Source organism: Nyctereutes procyonoides, unplaced genomic scaffold (genome assembly GCF_905146905.1).
Source record: "Nyctereutes procyonoides isolate TBG_1078 unplaced genomic scaffold, NYPRO_anot_genome, whole genome shotgun sequence".
In the NCBI taxonomy this organism is placed as follows: Eukaryota; Metazoa; Chordata; class Mammalia; order Carnivora; family Canidae; genus Nyctereutes; species Nyctereutes procyonoides.
Genome location: NW_026575052.1, coordinates 42,157,549 through 42,185,484, shown reverse-complemented (window position 1 = coordinate 42,185,484; position 27,936 = coordinate 42,157,549). Strand labels below are relative to the sequence as shown.

The 27,936-nt window shown below is 38.4% G+C and overlaps 1 protein-coding gene across 1 annotated transcript in view; it reads right to left on the bottom strand.

The window, feature by feature from the left end:
* ANKRD55 (ankyrin repeat domain 55) overlaps nt 1–27,936 on the bottom strand; it is a 409,242-nt gene that overhangs the window by 48,026 nt on the left and 333,280 nt on the right. The window contains exons 13-15 of the mRNA XM_055332857.1: nt 18,963–19,085; nt 4,664–4,794; nt 1,027–1,136 (exon numbers count right to left, since the gene is read on the bottom strand). Coding sequence (XP_055188832.1) covers nt 1,027–1,136; nt 4,664–4,794; nt 18,963–19,085 — 364 coding nt within the window. The remainder of the gene's footprint in view (nt 1–1,026; nt 1,137–4,663; nt 4,795–18,962; nt 19,086–27,936) is intronic.

Sequence of the window (27,936 nt, the reverse complement as noted above, 5' to 3'; positions counted from 1 at the left end):
CTGATGCCACAGTGGGAAATGCTGTTATTAGATGCTCCAAGGGGCTTTTGAAAGATGGTAGACTGAGGCCTTTTAGATACAGAATTGGGGAAGCTACACTTAGTCTGGACAAAACTTTTTCCTATATTGCTCAATTGTCTTACAAAAATGTGACCCTCTTGATCATCTAACTTACTTGAATATATTTCTTCATACAGCTCCCCGCAACTCACTGACCTGGTTTTCTTTCTAACTCACTCATTTCCCTGTATCACTCTACTTTGCTGGGTCCCTTGCCTCCTTCCAACCAACAAATATTGGCATGACTTTGGGGCATCTGGGTGCCTCAGTTGGTTAAGCATCCAACTCTTGATTTTGAGGTCATGATCTCAGGGTCCTGGCATAAGCCCTACATCAGGCTCCATACTCAGTGGAGAGTCTCCTTGGGGGTTCTCTCCTTCTCTCTCTGCCTCTTCCTCTGCTCACTCTCTCTAAAATAAATAAATGAATATTAAAAATGAATGTTGGCATGACTCTGACTTCAGAGTCCAGTCAGTGTTCTTCCACTCCCCTCCTCACTATTTGAAATTATCCTATTCATTTTGAGATTATCCTATTTATTTGTTTACTAGTGTGCCACTCAGCTCCTTCACTAGAATGTTAAGCTCTGTGAGGTCAGAGATGCTGTAATGCTTACTGGGAACCCCTAGGGCATACAATAGCAGTTGGTCCATGATAAGCACTCAACATTAATTGAATCAATAAATGCCTGATTAAATGAATGAATATAAGAATTCAGATGATGAAAAATAGGATTTCTTAAATCAGAGATTAGAAGAAAAGGGTTTTATTCAATAGGAGGGGAATGAGAGTAGAGCTTAAGAATCTTCCAGGGTATTTTGATTTACCGCGATGTGGTCCTGTCCACTACAATGTCAATAAAACTGGATGGGTTTTGTTTTTATTCACTGCAGAGGTTGATTAAGTGAGTTTTAATCCAAGTTAAGTCCCTCCCCATGTGAACATTGTGTGAACCTGACTACTTACCTCACATCAGGCTCAGCAGTGGCAGCGTGCAGTGGCAGACGGCCATTTTTATCTGGGATATTGTGCTTGGCACCATTTCTAAGCAGACTCACACAGCCTTCCAGCCAACCCTGAAATACAAGAGCAACTGTGTCATTATATAACACAGCTTGGTATAACATAGACCAACAAGCTTTCTGTAATTTTCTTTCTCTTTCTTCTTTGGTATGGCTAAAAACATATTTTATTTTATTTGAAGTGGCTCAGGATCACAACTCCAATTTAGGCACTTCAACAGAGGACTAATGGTCTTGAGGTGTGGATTCCTGAGTTTCCTAGATTCCCTTGTCTGTCTCCCATTCCCCATTTCTTACTTGCTGTTTTTCACTTTTATACTGAGTTGCTGGGGCTAAATGTGGCACATGGTACCTCTAGCCTTCTCATTCTATGGGCTTAGCTCCAAATCATGCTTGTCAATGGTCTGACACAGGTGCCATGATCCAATTCCAAAAATTGGGCTCCTATGTCATTCTTGAGTTCTAGCTTTTGCTCTGTGCCTCAGTTTATCTATATCTGATAAACAAGCTTTGGTCCACTTTTCCAAGTTCCCTTTCTATTAACCACAAGGATAATATTTTGCTTATTCTAGTATGTCTTTTCCCAATGTCTAGAATCCTAACCTGAGCCCTACTTCAATGGCTGGGACCATGCCATCTTGTTGACCAATTTTTCTGATGCTGAATATGGGGGTATCACCAGGATCCTTTAAGGGTTCCCTATTGCTGTGTGTCACTCACTATGAATTTCTCAAGAAACTTTATGTGAACTCTCTTCTGTCCACTAATTCTCCAGATTGAGAATAGTATTACTGCACCTCATGCTTGTCTCATTTCAAAGAGCAGATAAAATGGCAGGCTAGTTCTCACTCTCTTTCTTTTCTATACTACCTTAATGGACTCAACCCTACTGATAACCAACTTGGCCAAGAAGTATGCCTCCTACGTTCATCTAGAGCCATTGGAGTTACTTATTCAATTGTAAGTAGACATATTAAGTAGATGAGGCTATTATTATGAAGAATAATATATTATCTCTCTCTCCTGCCATTCTCCATTCCTATATAGTTAAACATCAAGACTACACAGTCAGATGAAAAAAATTACTGATTTTCCCTCACAATACCGGAAACAATGAAAGTGTTACTAAATTAATGGAGAAGAGAGATAATAAGAAAAGAAACTTATGGTTCTGGAAAGTCTGGAAAACAAATCTTTCAGTAAAAGCACATTCTCATAGGTTCTAATATTGAATATTGTTTTAAATTGGCTAATAATATCTAAGTCTTAAATAGAAGCAAATGTTTTTCAGCCTTGAGTTACAGTTCACTAATGTATTAAATCTGGTTTTAGTTTCTAAGGTCCAAGTCATCAAGATCTCTGATTAAAAGGAAAAAATATGACCCGGAGACCCACAAGAAAGGCATGCTGGACAAATTTGAGAGTTGCCTAAGTTTTACAGTTTTTGAAAAACAGATCTTCTGATGGGGGAGGGTTTGAAACATTTTAATCATTTTGCAACATTTCCTGGAACTATGTGTATGTGGTTTTCTTTTTTTCTTCAGAAATCAGAAAATCACTGAATACAATTGAAACCAATGGTCACTGTTCAGAACCAACAAGTACATTTTTTACTCACTGTGTGCTGGGTAGTTCCACATGTGTTTCTCTTTCTCTTGTGATAAATGTGGGATATTATTTTTACTACATTTTACAAATGAGGAAGGAGGTACAAAGAAGTGAAATGATTTGCCTAAGCTTACACATCCACGGTAAGTATATTTGTATACTAAGTTTGGAGCTGTGACAATTTCTAAGTGCCCTTTTTGCTAAGTTTCTCTTTAATACTTGAATTCAAATGCTGCTAGAAGGGAGTGGTGGGCTCCATGGTGCAATCCTCAGGACCAACCCTCACCCTTCCCAGGGAGCCACAGAAGAAACAGGGTGGGGTCCTTCCTTGGGTTACCACAAAGAAGAGGGGGCATCATTAAGAGAGTGATACTACATCCTGAAGTGCAGGCATACTTCCCTCAGGTAGCTCCTTAGAAAGAGTTGTCGGCAAAGGTGGCACCTCTCTCTTTAGGCTCACTACAGATCTAGGCAATCTACAGGATACCTCTTCTCAGTCCTGAAACTTCAGAATTTTGAATGAAGTGCAGCTTGGTTTCAGTCTATTCCCTACACAAGTAGCAGTCAGTTTTAGAAACCATCACTATTCTCTTCCTCCATGCTTGATCCAAAATTTGTCTTTCCTCAGCTCGGATACCAGGAAAACAACAAACAAATAAAATCCATAGCAGGAGCAGTTATTAGGGCATGCTGGGCTATTGGGAAAGGGGCTGAAAGGGCATTCCTGTGTCTCTCTGAGATATGAGACTCCATCTAATACTCATAGGCCAGTGGTTTTCAAACTTGATTGGGTATAAAAATACCCAGGGAGCTTTGTTTAACATGCAGACACCTCCTTCCCACCCTCTACCCATGTCTGCTCACGGTGTCTGACTCAGGAAGTCTAGGGTGTACTCCTGGAAAGTGTATTTGAAACAAGTATTGCAATACTTTGAAAAATTCTTCCCAGTTTCATGTCTAAGTCCTGGAGAAAGGGGACATGCAAATAGAAAAAGAAAAAGTAGTTTCTAAAGAAAGTCTCTGTAAGAATTAGGCAATGCCTCAATGTAATCTATGCTACATCATGGCAGGAAGGTGTGGCGTGTGGGGAAAGGACATGTGCCTACTTCAGCAGGGCAGCTGCAGGACACAGTGGGGCTTGCCCAGGGCAAACCCACCACTGTCAATGGGAAGCAATAGCAAATCCAAGAATCTGCTTTGGTAGCAACAATAGTTATGGCAAGGGTTTCGAGGAGCCTCACTGGAGGTGAAGGAGAATGATGATCCATGTGTGGTGCTAAGAACTTGCTTGCCCTAGATTTAATGTAGCCATGGAGTTCCCTAGAAGGATTGCATGGAGGATCTGAAAAGAGAGGGGCTTGAAGATTTCCAGCAAGGATTACCAAGCTTGCTCTAATGTTGGGAAATGCTGAACTGAAATCTCTTGATGAAGACACACTCTATACAATTTTCATAGTGAGTACTGATTGTAGATTGAGTCCTATGCTTGGTATTGCCCCTTAATAGTCTGATATTTCTCCCCTACTGCCACCCCTCACTTTTCCCAGCTCTCAATATCCCCATATTCTCCAGCTACCACTCAACTCATCTTACTCTGCAATGTTACTTCAGCTTCAAGGGCCACCACTCACTCTGCGTATTAGCAGACTGCATTTTTAGAAGTAGTACCAAGTATGTCCAGAAATGCCCCAAGGCAAATTCTGATGCAATCAAGATGGAAAATAATAATATATCTGTAATGGCAATGTCACCTCTATCTTGAAGGATTGTTAGGAAGATCCAAAATGACTGAGATCCACAAAACCAAATCTTTGTAGTGCTGTAATTGTCAGAAATGATTGGAGCAAAACTTCAACTTCTACTTCCGCTGGCTAGGTGCATAAATCCAAGAATACTTTTCTGCAAAGGGGGACCCCATAACAACACATTCTGCCCTCCCCACTCCTTGACCGCCACAGAAACATTGTGGGTACCAGATAGGTTGCCAGGCATAGACTCGTGCGACCATAAGCATCCTGCATGTTAATATTGGCACCCATCTTCAACAACAGCTTCACTGTGTCCACTTGACGTCCAGAAACTGCATGCATCAAGGGTGTACATCCTGGAATGAGATATTTCATCAGCTTTTAATATTTGATTTGTGAAATTTATGGGCAAACTTTATTTACCTGTTCACTTATTATGCTCTTTATAGATAAATGAGCTGTCCTCAACACAAACCCAGCTGTTGAGCTACAAGGGACTCAGGAGAAATGAAAATCATTGTTGCTACATTTATAAAAACTATGTATTTTTTTTTCTGGCTCTATTAAATCTTCCATAATTTTGCAGTAATTGGTTGATTAAAACATTTTGTACCAATGATTAAAAAAATTCCTCTTTACTACCTTGAGAATCAGCACAATTTGGGACATAACAGGCAGTTTTATCCTGGCTTGGCCTGAACAATGTAGAATCTGGAAGTGTCTAGAAAGCAACTCCAGCCAGGCAGACAGGTCCAACAGACTTTTATTAGAGGTGGTGGATGATAAAGGGCAGTGATGGCAGTCTAGCTTTGGCTTGTACACATTCTTGAGAAAAGGGTCTACCTTTGTTGAAATACTTCTGTTTTGGTTATTAATATAGGCCAAAGCATTTGGCTCCTCATGTGTTTTCTTTATGAATAAAAACGGAGCTGAAATTACACATTCTAAATTTATTTTTTTTATTTATTTATGATAGTCACAGAGAGAGAAAGAGAGAGAGGCAGAGATACAGGCAGAAGCAGGCTCCATGCACAGGGAGCCCGACGTGGGATTCGATCCCGGGTCTCCAGGATCGCGCCCTGGGCCAAAGGCAGGCGCCAGACCGCTGCGCCACCCAGGGATCCCTGAAATTACACATTCTGATTAACTCGTAGGCCTGCCTGAAGAGACAGGATCCAGGGGCTTCCCACTCCTTCAGGTGAAGAAACCAAATCTCACACACAGTCCCTTGCCAAGCTGAGACTTGTTTACGTGTCTTATCATTGGTGGTTCCACCTTCTTCCAGTGAACTGCAAGCTAGGACCCTAGGAGATCCCTGAAAATGGACAAATGGCAAGACTGCTGTTTTCCCCAAAAGACTGCGCTGGTAATCCAGTTTATCTGCAAATCACCCCCTTCTAATGCTCTTTGAGTAAAAGCAGCAGTGAAGCTTTTGTCTTAAAAAGTTGTGACAGTTCCTTCTTTATTTCTTCCTCTCTCCTTTTTCCCCCTTTCCTCCCTCTCTCCCAACCCATCTCCTTCCCTCTCTCTCTCTCTCTCTCTTTTTTTGGTTTGCCAGTGTTGAATTGCTCTAGCACCATTTGTTGAAGAGGCTTTCTTCCACTCTGAATTACATCTACACTGTTGTCAGTAATCAGTTGAGTATATTTGTATGAGTTTATTTCTGATTTTTTCTTCTTTTCCATTAATCTATGTGTGTATCCCTCAGCCATTACCACATAGTCTTGATTCCTTAGCTATACAATAAGTCTTGAAATTTGGCAGACTGATTTCTCCTGCTTTATTCTTTTTTTTTAAAAAACATGTTTATTTTAATTCCAGCTAGTTAAGATACGGTGTGATATTAGATGCAGATGTATAGTATAGTGATCCAACACTTCACTTGGTGCCCATCACAATCAGTGCATCCTTAATCATCATCACCTTTTTAACCCATCCCCCCACCCAGCTCTCCTCTGGTAACCATCAGTGTATTCTCTGTATTTAAGAGTCTGTTTCTTGATTTGTCTCTCTTTCCCCCCCTTTGCTCATTTCTTTTGTTTCTTAAATTCCACATATGAGTGAAATCATATGGTATTTGTCTTTCTCTAACTGACTTATTTCACTTAGCATTATATTCTCTAGCTCTGTCCATGTTGTTGCAAATGGCAAGATTTCATTCTTTTTTACAGCTGAATAATATTCATATATATATATACATATAATATATAGAGAGATGAATGGGTAGAGAAGATGTGATATATATATGTGTGTATATATATATATATATATATATATATATATAGTATTAGGCTGAGTGAAGTAAGTCAATTGGAGAAGGACAATCATCATATGGTTTCACTCATATGGGGAATATAAGTAATAGTGAAAGGGATTATAAGGGAAAGGAGGGAAAATGAGTGGGAAAAATTAGAGAGGCTGGCAAAACATGAGAGATTCCTAACTCTGGGAAATGAACAAAGGGTAGTGGAAGGGGAGGCGGGTAGGGGGATGGGGTAACCGGGTGACGGGCACTGAAGAGGGCACTTGATGGGATGAGCACTGGGTGTTATATGTTAGCAAATCAAAATTCAATAATAAAAAATATATTATGTATATATATATACATATATATGTGTACACACACACACACACATCTTCTCTATCCATTCATCTATTGATGGAAACTTGGGCTGCTTCCATATCTTGGCTACTGTAATAATGTTGCTATAAACATAGGGGCATGTATTCCTTTGAATTAGTGTTTTTGCATTTTTGCAGATCATAGGGTAGTTCTAATTTTAACTTTTTTGAGGGACAAATGAACCGAAAAAGGCCTAGAATGAACCAACCTCCATACTTTGCTTCATAGGGGCTGCATCACTTTGCATTTCTACCAACAGTACATGAGAGTCCTTTTTCTCCACATCCTCACCAATATCTGTTGTATCTTCTCTTGTTGATTTTAGCCATTCTGAAAGGTGTGAGGTGATATTGCATTGTAGTTTTGGTTTGTATTTCCCTGATGATAAGCGAAGATGAACAGCTTTTCATGTGTCAGTTGGCCATGTCTAAGTCTTCTTTGGAGAAATGTCTGTTCATGTCTTCTTCTCATTTTTAAATTGGATTATTTGTTTTTTAGGTGCTGAGTTTTATAAGTTCTTTATATATTTTGTATACTAACCCTTTATCAGATATGTCATTTGCAAATATCTTTCCCATTCATAGGCTTCCTTTCAGTTTTGTTGATTCACTCTGCAAAAGTTTTTATTTTGATATGGTCCTAATAGTTTATTTTTGCTTTTGTTTCCCTTGTCAAAGGAGACCTACCTAGGAAAAAGTTGCTACAGCCAATGTCAAAAAGGTTATTGCCTATCTTCAACAATTTACATTTTGGTTTTTAATCCATTTTGAATATATTTTTGTGTATGGTATAAGAAAGTGACCCAGCTTCTTTCTTTTGCGTGTTGCTATCTAGTGTTTCCAACACCATTTGGTTTTTTGTTTTTAAAAGAATTTATTTATTTATTCATGAGAGACACACAGAGAGAGGCAGAAACATAGGAAGAGAGAGGAGAAGCAGGCTCCATGCAGGAAACCTGATGTGGGACTATCCCGGGACCCCGGGATCATGCCCTGAGCCAAAGGCAGACGCTCAACTGCTGAGCCATCCAGGCATTCCTCCAATACCATTTGTTGAAGAGACTATCCCTTTCCCATTGGATATTCTTTCCTGCTTTGTCGAAGATTAACTGACCACATAGTTGTGGGTCCATTTCTGGATTTTCTATTCTGTTCTGTTGAGATATATGTCTATTTTTGTGCCAGTACCAGACTATTTTGATGACTATAGCTTTGTAATATAACTTGAAGTCAAGAATTATGATGCCTCCAGCTTTGTTTTTTCGTTTTCCAGATTGCTTTGGCTATTCAGGGTCTTTTGTGGTTCCATATAAATTTTAGAATTATTTGTTCTAGTTCTGTGAAAAATGCTGTTGCTATTTTGATAAGGATTGCATTAAATGTGTAGACTGTTTTGGGTAGTGTGAACATTTAAACAATATTTTTTCTTCCCATCCATGAGCATGGAATGGCTTTCCATTTCTATGTGTCATCTTCAATTTCTTTCATCAGTGTTTAATGGTTTTCAGACCACAGGTCTTTTACTTCTTTGGTTAGGTTTATTCCTAGGTATCTCATTGTTTTTGGTACAATTGTAAATGGGACTGCTACCTTAATTCCTCTTTCTGGGTGTTTCATTATTGGTGTAGAGAAATGCACCAGATTTCTGTCCATTGATTTTGTACTCTGCAACTTTACTGAATTCATGTAACAGTTTTAACAGTTTTTTTGGTGGAGTCTTTGGTAGAGCTTTCTATATATACTATGATGTCATCTGCAAATAGGGAACATTTTTACTTCTTCCTTACTGATTTGGATAACCTACATTCCTTTTTCTCATATGATTGCTGTAGCTGAGACTTTTAGTACTGTGTGCAAGAGAAGTGGCGAGAATGGACATACTTGTCTTATTTCTGACCTTAGAGGAAAAACTCAGCTTTTCCCCATTGAGGATGATGTTTAGGATTTCCCATAGATGGCCTTTATTATGTTGAGGTATGTTCCCTCTAAACCTACTTTTTTGAGGATTTTTATCATGAATGGGACTTTGTCAAATGCTTTTTTTGCATCTAATGAAATGATCATATGGTTCTTATACTTTCTTTTATTGACGTGAAGTATCACATTGATTGATTTATGAATATTGAACCACCCTTGCAACCCAGGAGTAAATCCACTTAATTGTGGATGATTTTTTAAAATATTGTTGAATTTGGTTTACTAGTATTTTTTTTTTTAAGATTTTACTTATCCATGAGAGACACAGAGTGAGAGGCAGAGACACAGGCAGAGGAAGGAACAGGCTCCCCACAGGGAGCCCATCTGGGACTCAATCCCAGGACTCCAGGATCACGCACTGAGCTGAAGGCAGAAACACTCAACCACTGAGCCACCCAGGTCCCCTTGGTTTACTAGTATTTTACTGAGGATTTTTTCATCTATGTTTATCAGGGATTTTGGCCTGTAGTTCTCTTTTTTAGTGGTGTCTTTATCAGGTTTTGGTATCAGGATAATGCTGGCTTCATAGAATGAATTTGGAAGTTTTCCTTCCTTTTCTAGTTTTTGGAATAGTTTGAGGAGAATAGGTATTTTTTATTTTATTTTGTTATAAATTTATTTTTTATTGGTGTTTAATTTGCCAACATATAGAATAATACTCAGTGTTCATCTCATCACGTGCCCCCCTCAGTGCCCGTCACCCAGTCACCCCACCCCTCACCCACCTCCCCTTCCACCACCCCTAGTTCGTTTCCTAGAGTTAGGAGTCTCTCGTTCTGTCTCCCTTTCTGATATTTCCCACTCATTTTTAGGAGAATAGGTATTAACTCTTGTTTAAATGTTTGGTAGAATTCACTTGTGAAGTCATCTGGTCCTGGATTTTTGTTTCTTGGGAATTTTTTGAATACTGATTCAATTTCTTTTCTGGTTTATTGGTCTGTTCAAATTTTCTATTTCTTCTTGTTTCAGTTTTTGCAGTTTATATGTTTCTAGGAATCTATCCACTTCTTCCAAGTTGTCCAATTTGTTGACATATAGTTTTTCATAATATTCTTTTATAGTTGTTTGTATTTCTGCGGTGTTGGCTGTTATTTCTCCTCTCTCATTTGTGATTTTATTTATTTGAGTCCTTTTTCTTTTTCTCTTGACAAGTCTGGCTAGAGGTTTATCAATTTTATTGATTTTTTCCCCCAAAGAACCAGCTCCTAGTTTCATTGATCTGTTCTGTTAGTTTTTTTTTTTTTTTAGTTTCTATATCATTTATTTCTGCTCTAATATTTATTATTTCCTTCTTTGTGCTGACTTTAGGTTTTGTTTTTTGTTCTTTTTCTAGCTCCTTCAGGCGTAAGGTTAGGTTGTTTATTTGAGATTTTTCTTGCTTATTGATGTAGGCCTACATTGCTCTAAGCTTCCCTCTTTGAGCCACTTTTGTTGCATCACAAAGGTTTCGGCCCATTGTGTTTTCATTTTTATTTGTTTCCATGTCCTTTTTAATTTTTCACTTATTTCCTGGTTGGCACATTTATTGTTTAATACTGTGTTACTTAACTTGCAATTATTTGTGGTCTTTCCAGATGTCTTCTTCTAGTTTCATGGCATTGTGGTCAGAAAAGATGCATAGTACAGAGAATGTTCCATGTGCACTTGAAGAAGAATGGGTATTCTGCTGTTTTAGGATGGAATGTTCTAAATATATCTGTTAAATCCTTCTGGTCCAGTATGTCATTCAAAGCCATTGTTGATTTTCTGTTTAAATAATCTAACCACTGATGTAAGTAGGGTGTTAAAGTCCCTTCCTATTATTATATTATTGATCATTTCCTTTCAGTTTGTTATTAATAGGTGCTTCTATGGTGGGTGCATAAATATTTATAACTGTTGAATCTTCTTGCTGGACTGTCCCCTTTATTATTATATAGTTTCCTTCTTTGTTGTTAACAGTCTTTGTTTCAAAGTCTCATTTGTCTGATATATATATATATATATATATATGCCTTTTTTGAAAAAGATTTTATTTATCTGAGAGAAAGGGAGAGCAAAGAAGGAGAGTGAGAGGGAGAAGCAGACTGCCTACTGAGCAGAGTCTGATGCAGGGCTCTATCCCAGGACCCTGAGATCATGACCTGAGCCAAAGGCAGATGCTTAACCAACTGAGGTACCCAGATGTTCCTCTGGCTTTCTTTTGATGTCAGTTTGCATGATAGATGTTTCTCCATCCCCTCACTTTCAAACTTCAGGTTTCTTTAGGTCTGAAATGAGTCTCTCAGAGGAAGCATATAGATGGGTCTTATTTTTTTTAAAAGATTTATTTATTTATTTATTTATTTATTTATTTATTTATTTATGAGAGAGAGAGAGAGAGAGAGAGAGAGAGAGAGAGAGAGGCAGAGACACAGGAGGAGGGAGAAGCAGGCTCCATGCTGGGAGCCTAACACAGGACTCGATCCTGGGACTCCAGGATCACACCCTGGGCCGAAGGCAGGTGCCAAACCACTGAGCCACCCAGGGATCCCCGGGTCTTATTTTTTTTATCCATTCTGTCACCTTATGTCTTTTGATTGGAGTGTTTAGTCCATTTACATTCAAAGTTATTATTGATAGATATGCATTTATTGCCATTTCATTACTTGTTTTGTGGTTGTTTCTGAAGATTTTCTCTGATCCTTTCTTGTCTTTCATGTTTTGCTGATTTTCTTTATACTATATTTGGATTTCTTTCTCTTTATTCTTTGCATGTTTATTAGTGGTTTTTGACCTATGGCTTGACATCTAGGTTTGTATATAACCTCTTCTGCATATAGCAGTATATATTAAGTTGACGGTCATTTCAGTTTGAACCTATTCCTTTCTCTTCTTCTCCCCACATTTTATGTTTTACATCTTTTTTTATGAGTTTGTTGACTGCTTTTTTTTTTACAGAAATATTCATTTTTACTGCTTTTGTGTTTCCTGTCATTATAGTGTCACGTTTGGTCTCTCCTTTTCATACAGAGTCCCCTTTAATATTTCTTTTTTTTTCCTTTAATATTTCTTACAGGGGAAAAATCTTTATCTCTCCTTCTATTCTGAATGATAACTTTGCTGGATAGAGCATTCTTGGCTGCAGATTTTTCGCATTCAATACTGAATATATCATGCCACTCCCTTCTGGAAGTTGCTGTTGAAAAATTTCCTGATAGCCTTATAGGCTTTCACTTGTAAGTTACTGGCTTCTTTTGTCTTACTGCTTTTAAGATTTTTTTCTTTATCACTCTATCTTGCATGTTTATTTACAATATGTTTAGGTGTGGGTCTGCTTTTGTTGATTTTGATGGGAGTTCTCTGTCTGTCCTGGATCTGGATATCTGTTCCTCAAATTAGAGAAGTTTTCGGCTATTATTTCTTCAAATAAAATTTCTGCCCCCTTTTCTCTCTCTTCTTCTGGGACTCCTGTAGTACAAATGTTACTGTGTTTAATGGAGTCACTGAGTTCCTATGCCTATTTATGTTTTGTTCAATTCTTTTTTCTCTCTTTTGTTCAGCTTGATTACTTTTAATTACTGTCTTCTAGGTCACTAATTACTTCCTCTGTTTTTTCCATTCTGCTATTCATTCCATTAAGAGCATTTCTCATTTCATTTAATGAGTCATTTATGTCTGTGATTTATTCCTTATCTTTGTTTTAAGGGTCTCATTCATGTCTTACACTCTTTTCTCAAGTTCAGTGAGTCTCCTTATGATCATTGCTTTAAACTATCAGGCATGTTACTTAAATTTGTTTCACTTAGATCTCTGGCCATAGCTTTTTCCTATTCTTTCAGTTAGGATAAATTTCTGTCTTTGTTTTGTCTGCCTCTCTGTGTCTGTCTCTCTGTGTTAAGAAAATCAGCTATGTTTTTTTTTTAATTTTTATTTATTTATGATAGTCACACACAGAGAGAGAGAGAGAGAGAGAGAGAGAGAGAGAGAGAGGCAGAGACACAGGCAGAGACACAGGCAGAGACAGAAGCAGGCTCCATGCACCGGGAGCCCGACGTGGGATTCGATCCAGGGTCTCCAGGATCGCGCCCTGGGCCAAAGGCAGGCGCCAAACCGCTGCGCCACCCAGGGATCCCTATGTTTTTTGTTTTTAAAAGTAGTTAACTTTGGGCAGCCCGGGTGACTCAGTGGTTTAGTGCCGCCTTCAGCCCAGGGCCTGATCCTGGAGACCAGGGATCGAATCCCACATTGGGTTCCCTGCTTCTCCCTCTGCCTCTATCTCTGCCTCTCTCTCTCTCTCTCTGTGTGTGTGTGTGTGTGTGTGTGTGTCTCATGAGTAAATAATAAAATAAAAAAATCTTAAAAAAAAAAGAAACTAGTAACTTTATGAAAAGGAGATCCTGGAGTGCCCTGCAGTGTAGTGTCCCCTGTTACCCCTATCCTGTGTGTGCTCTTCATACCTTGAGTATTGTGTCTGAGTTAATTTTCCTTTCAGTACCGTTGTCTGCAATGACTCTCTGTGGTATTAGTGGGACCCAGGCAGGGTAGCCCTGAGGGTGCATGCCCACTGGGGAATTTGGGAGTGGGGTGACAGTGTTAGCAAAATTTGTGTTGGGCCATTAGTCATATCTGGATGTCCTGAAGTGCTGTGGTGGCTGGAAACTGTGCCCTGGCACCAGGAGGCAAGTGGCTGGCTGGGTGTAGTGCTGTGGCTGGGTGGGGCATAGGGTGGCAGTTGTGTACCTGGCCACTGGGCAGGGCATGTGCACAACTTTAACAAAATTTGCCTTGAGTTCTGGGCCAAGGCTACAAGTGTCTATGTAGCCCCACCTCCCACAGGTGGCTCTGTGTTTATACTGAGGGGCGGGGCAGGGTGGGGTGGGGAATGGTACTGCCAGTTTTCTCATTTTCAGAAATCACTATGAACTGATCTTTCACTTGCCCCTGCTGTTATGTAAAGTGCCGTGTTTTTTTTTTTTTTTTTTTTTTTTTTTTTTTTATTGTTGTTGTTGCTTCTCCATATAATCTGCTGATTCTTTAAGGGTGGCAACCCAGCTATCACTCACCCTCCTGGCTCACCCAGAGCTGAGTCAGCTGACTTTTAAAGCTTTAGGCTCCAAGTCCCACTGGTTTTAAAAACTCACAGAATCCAGTCCCTCTGGTTTTTAAGGAAAAAATGTTATGGGGATCAGACTTCCATGAGTGGCTCCCCATGTAAGGGCCTGTTTCTCTGTCCTCTCCATGTGCAGCTCCCTCCCTCCTGCAGGTAGGCTCCATCTGCCTTTCTGACCTTTCTAACCTTTCAGATGCAGTTTCTCTATATTTAGTTGTGGAGTTTGTTATGCCAGCCTTTGGATCACTCTCCAGTTTATTGACTTGGATGTGGATGATATCTAGTTGTAAACATGCGATGCATGAACTAAGGTTCCTCTACTCTTCCATCTTCCTAAGTTCTCCTTTCCACTTTATTCTTTTTCAAAATTGATTTAACTCTACTAATTCTTTGGCCTTTCTGTATACATTTTAGATAATTTTGTGTATATCTACACAAAAATCTTGCTGGGGTTTGATAGAAATTGAATTAAACCTGTATATGAATTTGAAAAGCACTGAATATTTACTACCTTGAGCCTTCTAATCCATGAGCATGATATGTCTCTCCATTTATTTAGATTTCTTTTGATTTCTGTCATCAGCATTTTATAGTTTTTGGTATAAAATCTGGTACATATTTTGTTATATTCACACCTAAGTATTCTTTGGTTGAGCAATTTTAAATGGTATTGTAGTTTTTTTGTTTTGTTTTGGGAGGGGCAGAGGGAGAGAAAGAGAGAAACTTAAGTAGGCTCCACACTGAGTGTGAACCCAGATGCAGAGCTTGATCCTGTGACCCTAAGATAATGACCTAAGCTGAAATCAAGAATTGGACGCTTAAACAACTGAGCCACCCAGGCATCCCAAACGGTATTATAGTTTTAATTGTGATATCCATGTATTCACTTCTAGTGAATATAATTTGTTTTTCTGGATTGATCTTACACACTGTGACCTTGCTGAACTCATTGAGTTGTAGACATTTTTTTGGTAGCTTCTCAGGATTTTCTACGTGGAAAATCAAGCTGTGCAAAAGGGGAAAGTTTTGTTTTTTTCATTTTCAATAGATATGCTTTTTATTTCCTTTTCTTGCCTTCTTTTTGCACTGGCTAGAACTTCCATTATTATGCTGAATATAATTAAAAGTGGACATCTTTGCTTTGTTCCTGATTTTAGAGGCAAAGTATTCAGTCTTTTTTACCACTAAATAAAATGTTAATTCTAGGGGTTTTATTTCTTCTTTTGTAGATCAAATGGGTGAAGTGCCCCTTTATTCCCATTTTTCTGAGTTTTTGATCATCAATGTGTGTAAAATTTTTTCAAATGCTTTTCTGCATTCATTGATATGATCATATGATTTTTCTTCTTTAGCTAGTTAAACATTTTTTTTTAATTTTTATTTATTTATGATAGTCACAGAGAGAGAGAGAGAGAGAGAGAGAGGCAGAGACACAGGCAGAGGGAGAAGCAGGCTCCATGCACCGGGAGCCCGACGTGGGATTCGATCCCGGGTCTCCAGGATCGCGCCCTGGGCCAAAGGCAGGCGCCAAACCGCTGCGCCACCCAGGTATCCCAAATTTTTTTAAACATTTTTTTTAATTTTTATTTATTTATGATCTTCTTTAGCTAGTTAATATGATGGGTTACATCGATTGATTTTGAAATACCAAATCACACATTCATATAACAAATCCTGCTTGGTCATGATATATAATTCTAGTTCTAAATTACTGACTTAAATTTGCTAACATTTTGCTAAGGTTTTTTATATTTACATTCATGAGGAGTATTGGTCTTTAGGTTCATTTTTTTTATATCATCTTTTTATATCACCTGTTTTCAATGTCAGGGTAATAATTAGCTTCATAAATGTAACTGAGAAGAGTTTCCTTCTCATTTTTTCTGGAAGAGGTTATTTAGAATCAATATTAATTATTATTTAAAAGTTTGAAGTTTCCAGAGAAACCATCTAGGCCTAAAACTTTCTTTTTCTGGGAATTTAAAAATTATGAATATACTTTCCTTAATAGTTATAGGGACATTCAAATAGTCTATTTCCTACAGGATGAATTGTGGTTGTTTACCTTTTTTGAGGAATCGAGCCATTCATCTAAATAGTCAAATTTATGTGCGTAGAGTTTTTTTTTTTGTTGTTGTAGTTCCTTTTTATTGGTTAGATGTCCACAGGGTCTATAGTGATATCTTTGGTTTCACTCTTGATAGTGGTAGTTTGTGACTTCTTTCATTTTGTGTCAGTACTGCTAGAATTTTGTCAATTTTATTGATTTTTTCAAAGAATCAGTTCCTTGCTTCATTGATTTTCTTTGTTTTCTGTTTTTAATTCCATTGATTTCTATTCTTTCTTTATTCTTTCTTTCTTTGGGTTTATTTTGTTGTTTTTCTAAATTCTTGGGGTAAGAACTTAGATTATTGACTGATACTTTTCCTTTTTTCTAATGAATGTATTCAGTGCCATACACTGCTTTAGCTGTGCCCCACAAATTTTAAGATTTCATACATTCATTTCTACTCAAGGGCCGTACAAGCTAGGATTGAACACAAAGAGTCTGGATCTTGCATTATCATACAAGTGGTAACATTCATCTCTCTTCATTTTCCATTTCTAGCCCCAAAACATATGTACAAGTAAGTCTGATATAAAAACAAGCAAACAAATAAAACTACTATGGATAATTAGGGGCAACTACTCACTTTATAAAACATTTTATATACATTTATGAAACATTTTGCTGTCATGATAAGGGACTCCCAGCTCTTATTGGTACAAGTACACTGGTTAAAAATCGTTAATGACTTTCCACAAGTACTAGGACAGAAAAAACAATGAGAGAACTTTTGTTACAGTCCCACGGGTTCTTGATATTCTTTTTTTTTTTTTTAAAGCCCATTTTCTTTCAATTGTTCATTCAGACTGGCTGATTCCTGTCATTCTATTTTCAAGTTTCTTGATCCTTTCCTCTGCTTCCTCATTCTGCTGCTGAGCTTATCTATTGAATTTTTAATTATAATTATTGTATTTCTTAGTTTCAAAATACTCCAATTTGTTCTTCTTTATGTCTGTTATTTCTTTGTTGAGGATTCCTTTTTTTTCATTTGGTTCAAGCACATTTGTAATTGCTCATCGAAGCATTTCTTTTTTCATGGCCTCTTCAAAATCTTTCAGATAATTCTAACATCTGTTATTTCAGTATTGGTAGGTATTGTCTTTTTTCATTCATTCCTGTTTCTTTTTTTTTAATAATAAATTTATTTTTTATTGGTGTTCAATTTGCCAACATACAGAATAACACCCAGTGCTCCTTTATATGACAAATGATTTGCTATTGAAACCTGGACATTTGGGGGTATTGTGTGGAGTTGCCTAATCTTACTTAAACCTTCTATTTTATCTGACTTTCTCTGACACTGCTCCAAAGGGGAAGTAGGGGTGCATGTGTCACCTTATTATTGCTAGGTGGGATCAGAAGTTCAGGTGCCCTATTTGGCTACCATTGACATCTAAGGGAGAAGACTCTTCATTACTGGGTGGTGGTAAAAATACTAATTTGTAAAAAGGCTTCCTCTGACACCCCAACAGGTATGGGGATGGAGGCTCAGTAGTTGGAGTGGAGGTCCAAGATCTCTACTTGGTCTTTGTTGGAATGGTAGGGCTAGGGCCACAAGTTTTTATTTGCTTGTTTGTATTTGTGTGATGTTTGGTTGGAGTGGACTCATTATTGTCTAAAAGTTTTCGGTCTTGCTATGTGGTCCCATTCCTGGTTCTTTGGCTAGAGAGCAGGCTTTTGTTGGGGGCTTTGTGTGTGTGTGTGTGTGTGTGTGTGTGTGTGTGTGTGACTATTGGCCTTTCTGGGCTGTTAGATTCTTCAACTCCAAGTACGAGATATAAGAATAAAGAAAACCGAGGAAACTTACCAACATGTCATTCCTTAGGTCCCATGGTCCTAGCCAGTCTGTCATTTTCTTTCCACTTTACAGTGTGTTCTTATGTTTATATTATATACAACATCCAAGATTTTTAGTTATATTTAGCAGTAGGAACAGAAAAAAAGTACATCTACTCCATCTTCTGAGAAGCAAATCTTTGCTTTCTGGCTTTAATAGTAACACTTTCCCAACATCCAAAGCTACCAAAAATAGCCCTCTTTCCATACTTCTTTTTTTAACTACTTGGCCTATCTACTTTAGTCATTCATAGAAAGAAGTTGAAAGAAAACCAAACCAACTGGCTTCATTATACAGGTGATATAGAAGAATTAGAAGATTTGTGTCCAAGACCATCGTTTAAAAAACTACTAAGAGGGGATCCCTGCGTGGCTCAGTGGTTTAGCGCCTGCCTTTGGCCCAGGGTGTGATCCTGGAGTCCTGGGATCAAGTCCCACATCGGGCTCCCTGCACGGAGCCTGCTTCTCCCTTTGCCTGTGTCTCTGCTCCTCTCTCTCTCTCTCTCTGTCTCTCATGAATAAATAAATCTTAAAAAAAAAAAAAACTACTGGGGATCCCTGGGTGGCGCAGCGGTTTGGCGCCTGCCTTTGGCCCAGGGCGCGATCCTGGAGACCTGGGATCGAGTCCCACGTCGGGCTCCCAGTGCATGGAGCCTGCTTCTCCCTCTGCCTCTCTCTCTCTCTCTCTCTCTCTCTCTGTATGACTATCATAAATAAACAATAAAAAAAATTTAAAAAAAAAACTACTAAGGGACCTTCAGCCTCAGGCAGGATACTCCTTGGCCCTCTAGTATCAAAATGATTTGTCATATGCAATTTTATTAACATTGCTCACCTCTGAAGGCCATCTCTAAAAGAATAGAGCAGAACCTTCAGGAACCTGCAGGATTCAAAATGCATAAATAGCTCACCTTCACTGTCACAGCATTCCAGGATGGAAGGGTCTTCCCGAATTACTGAAGTCAGAGCATTGACATCTCCATTAGAAGCTGCTTGATAAACCATAGTCAGGTCAACTTCCTCAGATGAGTCACCTTCATGAATCAAACAGAGATACTCTTAGTGTGTGTACCAAATTCGCTGAAAGAATAACACCCATAACATCACCCATACAAGTGATTCATGATACTTCTCTGATGAATCTGGGCAGGAGGCTGAGTCATCCTCCTCACAAGCACCCTAAATGCTTCTTAAGAAAGGTGGACCCCTGTGGGCCATGTTGTAACATCACCATTTATTACGAAGAAATCGGAAGGACTAGATGTCCTCTGAGATTTTATGATTCTGTGTAGGCTTTCAGGCTACTCAAAATTGGTGAGACCAGAGAGGAAAATGGGACCCTTATGTTGGTTTTAGGTTTCCCTCTTTGGTCTGAAATATATTAAACTTTTCCTCTCAGTGACTCAGTTTACTTAACTCTGATAGAGATACTGCGTTATTTTCTGTTCTCCTGATGTATTCTCCACCCTATTCCCTCCTGATGTATACTAGTAGGAACTTTGGCTGCATTATTTGTTTAGTAAACAGACTGAAAGAGGTGATAGGCCTTTTCTGTTCTTAACTGGTCAGTGTCATGTTGAGGTCTATGGCCTGCAGATTTAATGGGCTCTCAGTGGCTGGAGAACACTCAGAGAGACCAGGATAGATCCCATTTGTGTCACCTGAGGAACAACTGAAGAAACAGATGTGTTAACTCCAGAGATTATTCTATGGGACCATGATAGCAGCAGCCTTCAGATATTTGAAGATCCTTTTTTTTTTTTAATTAAAAACTTGTAATGAAATGTATACAACATAAACTTTACCATTTCAACCCTTTTTAAGTATATAGTTCAGGGGTATTTTATACCATCACCTTGTTGTGCAATCATCACCATCAATCATTTCCAGAACTCTTTATCTTCCAGAGCTCAAACTCTGTACCTACTAGATAGTTAACTGTCCATTATTCCCTCCTACAGTCCCTAGAAATCACTTTACCACTTTCAGCCTCTATGAATTTGACTACTCTAAGGAATGTTATGTAAGTGGAATTAACAATGTGCTTTGGTCTTATTTTACTTAGCATAATGTCCTAAGTTCATTCATGTTGTGGCATGTGTCACAATTTCATTCCTTTTTAAGGTCGAATAATATCCTATTGTATGTTTAGACCACATGTGGTTTATCTATTCATCCAGTGATAGATACTTGGGCTGTTTCTACCTTTTGTCAATTTTGAATAATGCTGTCATGAACACGGTACTCAAAAACTGCTTTGAGCTTGGAGGAATGCCTGGATGGCTCAGTGATTGAGCATCTGCCTTTGGCCCAGGGTGTGATCCCGGGATCCTGGATTGAGTCCCACATCAGCCTCCTTGTAGGGAGCCTGCTTCTCCCTCAGCCTATGTCTCTGCCTCTCTCTCTCTTTCTGTCTCTCATGAATAAATAAATTAGAAAAAACTGCTTTGATACCCTGCTTTTAATTCTTTTTGCTATAAACTTAAAAGTGGAATTCCTGGATCATACAATAATTCTATTTTTAATTGTTTAAGAGCCACCAAAATGTTTCCCATAGCAGTTGCACCATTTTATATTCCTGCCAACAACACATGAGGGTTCCAATATTTCCATGTCCTCACAGATACTTGTTATTTCCTGTTATTGTTTCATGTGTTTGTTCTAATAATAGGTAGTTTAATAGATGTGAAGTGATATCTCATGGTTTTGATTCTCATGGCTCAATGATTAGGCATGTTAAGTGTCTTTTCATGTACTTACTGGCTAGTTATATATCATCTTAAGAGAAATATCTCCTTAAGTCCTTTAACCATTTTTAAACAGGTGGTTTGATTTTTGGTGTTAAGTTATAGAAATTCTTTATATACTCTGGATATTAGCCCTCTATTAGATAGATATATGATTTACCTATATTTTCTCCCATTCTGTGGGCTGCCTTTTCATTCTGCTGATCATGCCCTTTGATACACAAAAGATTTTAACTCTGATGTAGCTCAATTTGCCTATTTTTCCTTTTGTTGTCTGTCCTTTTGTCATCATGTCCAAGAAATCATTGTCAAATTTAATGTCACAAAGCTTCTCTCCTAGGTTTCTTCTAGGAGTTTTATAGTTTTAGGTCTTTGGCTTAGATCTTTGATCCATCTTGAGTTAATTTTTATATATGGTGTTAAGGTAAGGGTCTGATTTTTATTCTTTTGCACATGGCTATCTAATTGTTCCATCAGTATTCTTCCCCGTTGAATGGTCATAGCACTCTTGTTGAAAATCAGTTGATTTACATTTATGGAATGTAATGTATTATAGAAGGAATTCACACAGCACAGGGCAGAGCATAGTGGGACCGGAAGATGAGTGAGGCAGAACAAAATCTACTTCAGAGTTCCTACTAGTCCTTAGCTATTATACTAAACAATGGGGCCATTAAGATATAGGAAACAGAGGACTTTGTGGATCTTTCTTAGACTGTTTCTTGCAGTGGAACCGATTGCCTGTGAAGAGCTGAAGTTTAACGATTCATCCATTTACTCAACATCTACCGTATGCTAGTGAAATTGTGAGGGCAAAAGTTGCAGAGTCTCTGTCTTTAAGAAAGACATACCCTAGTGGGAAGACAAAATGTGTACTGACAATTGAAATATACCAGGGATATGGCAGGGCAGAGGAAGAATCACTTAAATGAATAGTTCCCTGGGTATTCTCTTAATTCTGATCTCTCTCTCCTCCTCCAGGATTATCCTAGGTGTCTCAGAGACAGTAGAGAAATTCCATTTCAGGGGTTGCTTGGAATGACCTCTCTATAAGGTAGTGAGGCCTTCTATTTTTAGGGAGGATACCAAGCCTACACTGTACCTTGATGGCACCATGTGACAATATTGCCACCCGCTGGTGATGAAGAGTCCCTGTGGGCCTTGACTTGGTCCCCAGACCAGGATGGTACCAGTTCTGCTGGTTAGGATTAAAAGCCAGTCTGGAAGTCTCTGGCAGTGCAGAAACAAGTTTAAGGTCATTGATACAGTTGGCTGGCATTGAAACAAAAGTCGTTTCATATGATCCATCATGTGACACATTGCATACATACTTGGAGGCAATGTAGAAAAATGCTAAGAGCATAGACGCAACCTCCAGCATTTGAATACTGGCACTGCCACTTACCTGGTAGCTGTGTGACCCTGGGTGAGTTATTTAACTTCTCTATTCCTTTTCATCACTTGTCAAATAGGATAAGAACAGTAACTACCTAGGGCTGTTTTGAGAGCTAAATGAGTTAATCCATGAAAAGTGCTTAGAGAAATGCCTGTACAGAGTAAGTATTCAAACCAAGCCAATTATTATGAATATTACTTCTTTGACATAGATAGGGCTCTCTGTCTTCTTTGTCCTTAATGAGACCCCCTTTGCATTGCTGAGCAGGCTACAGAGATCTTGTGAGCTGAAACATTTTGCTATTTCTCCTGTTTTCTCCTCCAGTCCCTCAGGGTATATTGGCCTAGGCTTTAAGAGTATTTTATAAAGTGTCAGTCATATGTGAGGAGGAAAAAGAGTTTCTTTCTAACATTTTAAAGAGAAAAATAGCTCCAAGCTTTCTGCATATACCAGCTGAGAGAACAAGTACTCAAAGGAACTTTCATGCCCTGGGAGTGGAAAAGGGGATTTCATTCTCTGGGGAAGAAGTCTTGCAACAATATTATCTCTGGGTAAATATCTGGCCACAATCAGACCTTTCTTAATAACTGGATTTGTGATGTAGCACATGTTGTATTTCTTTGAATCTCAGCATCACTGTGTTCCTCAGGGGGCTTCTTCTGATTTGTGAATGCCATTACACAGTTGGCATCTCTACTGGACATCAGGTGGTAGTGGGGTGGGGGGTGAGGGTGCTGGGAAATGGAATTTGCCATTTTAAGAAGCATGTCTGTGTTGAACTTCAGTAATGATGCCATTCTAGAATGTATTTTCATAAAATGAACTTCATTTTAATAATACTAATTCTTTTTTTAAGATTTTTTTTATTTCTTCATGTGAGACACACAGAGAGAGAGAGGCAGAGGCACAGGCAGAGGGAGAAGCAGGCTCCATGCAGGGAGCCTGATGTAGGACTCGATCCTGGGACCCAGGATCACGCCCTGGGCCGAAGGCAGGTGCTAAACCACTGAGCCACCCGGGGATCCCCGAGATCTCAATATTTAATGCATAGGGCTTTGAGTATATGTACAATGAATGGATTGATTGATTTAGCATGCATGTTCAATGGGCTTTCTCATCCACTGGAATCTTGTGGAAATCTCTTGATGTTAAAATACTGTGTCAATAAGTTCTTTGGCAATTAGGCAGGTATGAATTTTAAATGAATTTTATGAAGGCCTGTACTAGCCTAGTTGGTCTTTGGAAATTGCAAAGGAAGCCAAGTGTTGTTATTTCAACCACCCTTCTTCCAATCTTCCTAACTTTCTTCTAGATCAAATATATCACTCCACCTTCATCTTACACTTCCCAGAAATGACAGATTTCCACATCAAGTATTTGCTATTTTAACTGGGGACTCTAGAAGCTGAGGAACAGGTGAGGAGATAGGATTTGTTAGCTAGGAGAAGACATGAAGACTGTTTTCAAATACTGGAAAAACTGGAAGAGGGTTTGGACTTGTTTTCTGTAGATGCACAGGGAAAACTAGTCCTGATAGGTAGAAATTGAATTAATTAAGACTTTAAATGACTAGAGCTATTTAGAACTTGAAGAGATTATCTTGTGAGCTAAGTGTGCTTCTTATCACTGCTGATGTTTGATCCTGGATCCTGGATCCTCTATTGATCTGAATGGGTTCTGACCAAACATAGCTTGGGATGCTGTTGATTAAACAACTGTGTTGAGAAGAAGGTTCACCTCTAAGATTCCTTTCATGACTGATATTCTACGTGTCTTTCTCACATCTGTGGAGAACCAAATAACCTTTTGTTGATGAATAATGACTATTGGGCTAGAAGGGATCTGGAGAAGGGGATTTTCCTTGGGTCCTCTAAAAGGCATCCTTTGAATGGCCCTCTGCTGTGGCCACTTATAAAAATGCTCCTAGTGCCTTGATCCACTGAGAAAAGTTTAAGAAAACAAATATAGTTTGAGTGGCTGGTCCATTGTCAAAGATCAAACAAGTCAATCATTCCCTTTGCTATGTATTTCTCCTGAAGCTCTGCTGCAGACACATTCTGTCAGTTGGCCTACCACGGATGTTCTTGTCTTGATTCTGTTTTCTCCCCCTTTATCAATAATTCCCAGATTGGATGTGATTCCTTACTTCTTTAAATTTTCTTTAAAATTGCATTGTCCCAGGACGGCTGGGTGGCTCAGCGGTTTAGCACCTGCCTTCAGCCCAGGGCATGATCCTGGAACCCCAGGATCGAGTCCCACATCAGGCACCCTGCGTGGAGCCCGCTTCTCCCTCTGCCTGTGTCTCTGCCTCTCTCTCTCTGTGTGTCTCTCATGAATAAATAAATAAAATCTTTTTAAAAAATTGCACTGTCTCTGAAAATGTCCATACTTGCTTTCTGTCCACAGTCACAAATGGACAATAAGTTCCTCAATAGCTGCCTCATTTGTTTCTAAAGATATTTGAAGGAATGGAAATGGAATAGTGGCAGAGTTCCCGCCATAGTTTCATTACTATTTTATAAAAGGCAGAGAATAAGACCAAACCTAGTGAATAATCACTCTTCATGTGATTGCATTAGAATTTTGGCTGTATAGCTTTGTCTTCACTATAGGAAAAAGAATCTCTCACATTATATAGTAGAAGCTAGAGTAGCATTGGATATATTGTAGATACTTGATAAATACATGCTTACTGATTTAATCAGCATATTCCTTTCCAATTGGCAAATTGAAGAGAGTAGATATACAAACTGAAGTCTCATTTTTCATAATCCCTGGGAACAGAGTTAGGAAAAATGGTAGAAGAAGGAGTCTTCCACTCCTTTAAACAATTTTATAAGACATATCACTAAGATTTTAAGTAGAGTTGAGGTAAATGAACAGCTTCCATCAACTGTCATATATATATTTTTTAATTTTTATTTATTTATGATAGGCACACAGTGAGAGAGAGAGAGAGAGAGAGGCAGAGGCACAGACAGAGGGAGAAGCAGGCTCCATGCACCGGGAGCCCGAGGTGGGATTCGATCCCGGGTCTCCAGGATCGCGCCCTGGGCCAAAGGCAGGCGCTAAACCACTGCACCACCCAGGGATCCCTCAACTGTCATATATTATGGATATATGGTTAAAGTAAGAGTGTTTAAACTATATTATTAGAACTTTGCAGCATGTAATACTATGAGGTCTAAAAGACTGACAGCAGAAATGACTTCTCAGTAATTAAGAGATCTGACTTTTCAGTTAAATCTGAATCTCATAAAGAATCCTCTTTTTGAACAATGAGCATATTAGCCAAGTATGTTATGGTGAACCACTTTGGGTTCAGTTGTGTATTTTGTAAAATGAGAGGTTGACTATATCCCTGGATCTCAACACTGGCTATACATTAGAATCACCTTGGTTGCTTAAAACACACACACACACACACACACACACACACGGATGCCCAAATACTATCCCCAGATATTTTAAGTCATTGGATTTGTCATTTTATATGTTATTTTATTTATAATACTTTCTTGCTCTATAAAAATTACAAAAATAGAGATAAAAAGAGGAACATATATCCTCAAAGATAATCACTGTTAAGATGCTGGTGTGTTGTATGTACTTAACTTATGTGGCACCATGGGCTTCCTCCCCACCTGCTTCCTTCCTGGAACATCTGTTCCTCTACCTGCCTATGTAAAATAATAAGGGAGCATGGAAAAAATGCTAGCAGTTGAAACCTGGAAGCCTGAAGGATCTGGTTGCTTCAGAATGAGCAGTTGTGAACCTCTGCCCTTTTCACCTTATCCTTCAAAATCTGAACTGTCTCCTGCCCTCCATTCTGTACTCAAAATGGACGTGACTGAAAATGAGTGGTAACTCACAGGCTGTATAAATGAGAAGGCAAGTTTCTGAGGAGCAAGCAGAGGGGATAAAAGATCCAAAAAGCTGTGAGGAGGCAAAAATCAGTTCTGGAAGTTCTGGAAGTTCTGGAAGGTGCAACAGCACCCTGAGGTGCTGAGCCTCAGGGATAAGGCCAGTGGCTTTGTGCCTGGGGCTGCTGGTGCAGCAAGACTAGCTGACCAAGCTACTGATGCAAATCTTAAATCTCTCATACTGTGATTTTCCATGGATTAGAATACAATAATAGAACTTGAAAAAAATGACTAAACTTTTCGAAGATCCAGCATGAGTTTGGTTAATAGTAAGGGCATTTTGTTGCTTTTTACTAAGTGAATCTCTGTATCTCTCCCCACCCCAAAGTCCCCTTCCATGATAAGGGACCAGGTCAAGGGTGATATTAAGAAGATCTAACAACTGGTTTATCAGAGCTTCCATCAGTGGAGGCATGCCTCACAACTGGAGTGGTATCTGTAACTTTTCAGCTACTAAATTGTTCATAATATGGATGTGTTCCTGGGGAATGACTGATACAGGAGGATGGGTGGTCTCTATTGATCTGAAGATATAGAAATGTTTTAATATTGTAACAATAAATGATTAACAGTTCTGAGTATAGTGCTGGAATTATACATATCTATTTATTCTTTACAAAAATAAGATCATGTTGTGCATATAATTTTTATTTTTGCCCTTTTTCATTTAATATTTGATCATAAATGTCTTCCCAAGCCGTAGGTAAGATTTTTAAAATGTTATTTATAAAAGGTGGCATAAAATCCCATTGACTGAACTTAATAGCACAACTGATTTGATCATTTTCTTATTACCAGACATTTACATGTTTTCTCTCTTTTTTTTTTTTTGGAGAATCACAAGTTTTGTGGCTATTCCAAATAATGCTATAATATTGCAAATATTTTTCCACACTTTTGGCTGTTTCCTGTGGATGTATTCCTAGAAGTGAATATGGGAGTCAATGCATTTGACTCTTTGTCAAGTTGGCCTCCAGAAAGTTTAAACCATCATAATCTCCCCAAGCAGGCCTTGTGAGCATATACTTCAACTTTCTTAATGATACCATACATCATTTTTTTAAATTAATGTTGATGTGAAAGCAAGAAAATAGTATATACTTTTCAATGGCTATTTCTTTTATTCTTCCTAAAAGTTTTTTTCATCTGTTTATGGCCATTTTATGAATTACTTATTGGTCTCCTTATATCTTCTTATTTCAAGGCATTTATCTTTTTCTGATTGATTTGAAATACCTTTACATACAGTAAGTATACCAATTTTCCACCTGTTATCTATGTTTCAGTTATTTTGCCTGTTTGCCACTTAAGTTTTCAGGTATTTTGTTGGTTTTTGAAAACCACATCTTCAAAATTTATGGATATTGCTTTTACAAAATTTATTTCATTACTTTTATGATTAGAGAGGTCAGAATTTGTGGGACCTTTGGCTTATATATATTTAAATTATATTTAACACTTAAGTATAACTAATAAGAAATTTCTTTTTTTTTAAAGCATGGATTTTCATTTTTTTTAAAATTTAATTTAATTTATTTATTCATGAGAGACACAGAGAGAGAGAGAGGCAGAGACACAGACAGAGGGAGAAGCAGGCTCCATGCAGGGAGCCTGATGTGGGACTCGATTCCGGGTCTTCAGGATTACACCCCAGGCTGCAGGCAGCGCTACACCGCTGAGCCACCGGGGCTGCCCTAATAAGGAATTTCTAAACTTTATTTTTATATGCTACAGGTTTTCCCCCCAATAGCCAATTATAGAAAAATTTTCTCTTTCCTTGCTAATTTGTAATGGCAACCTTATCATACACTAAATCATT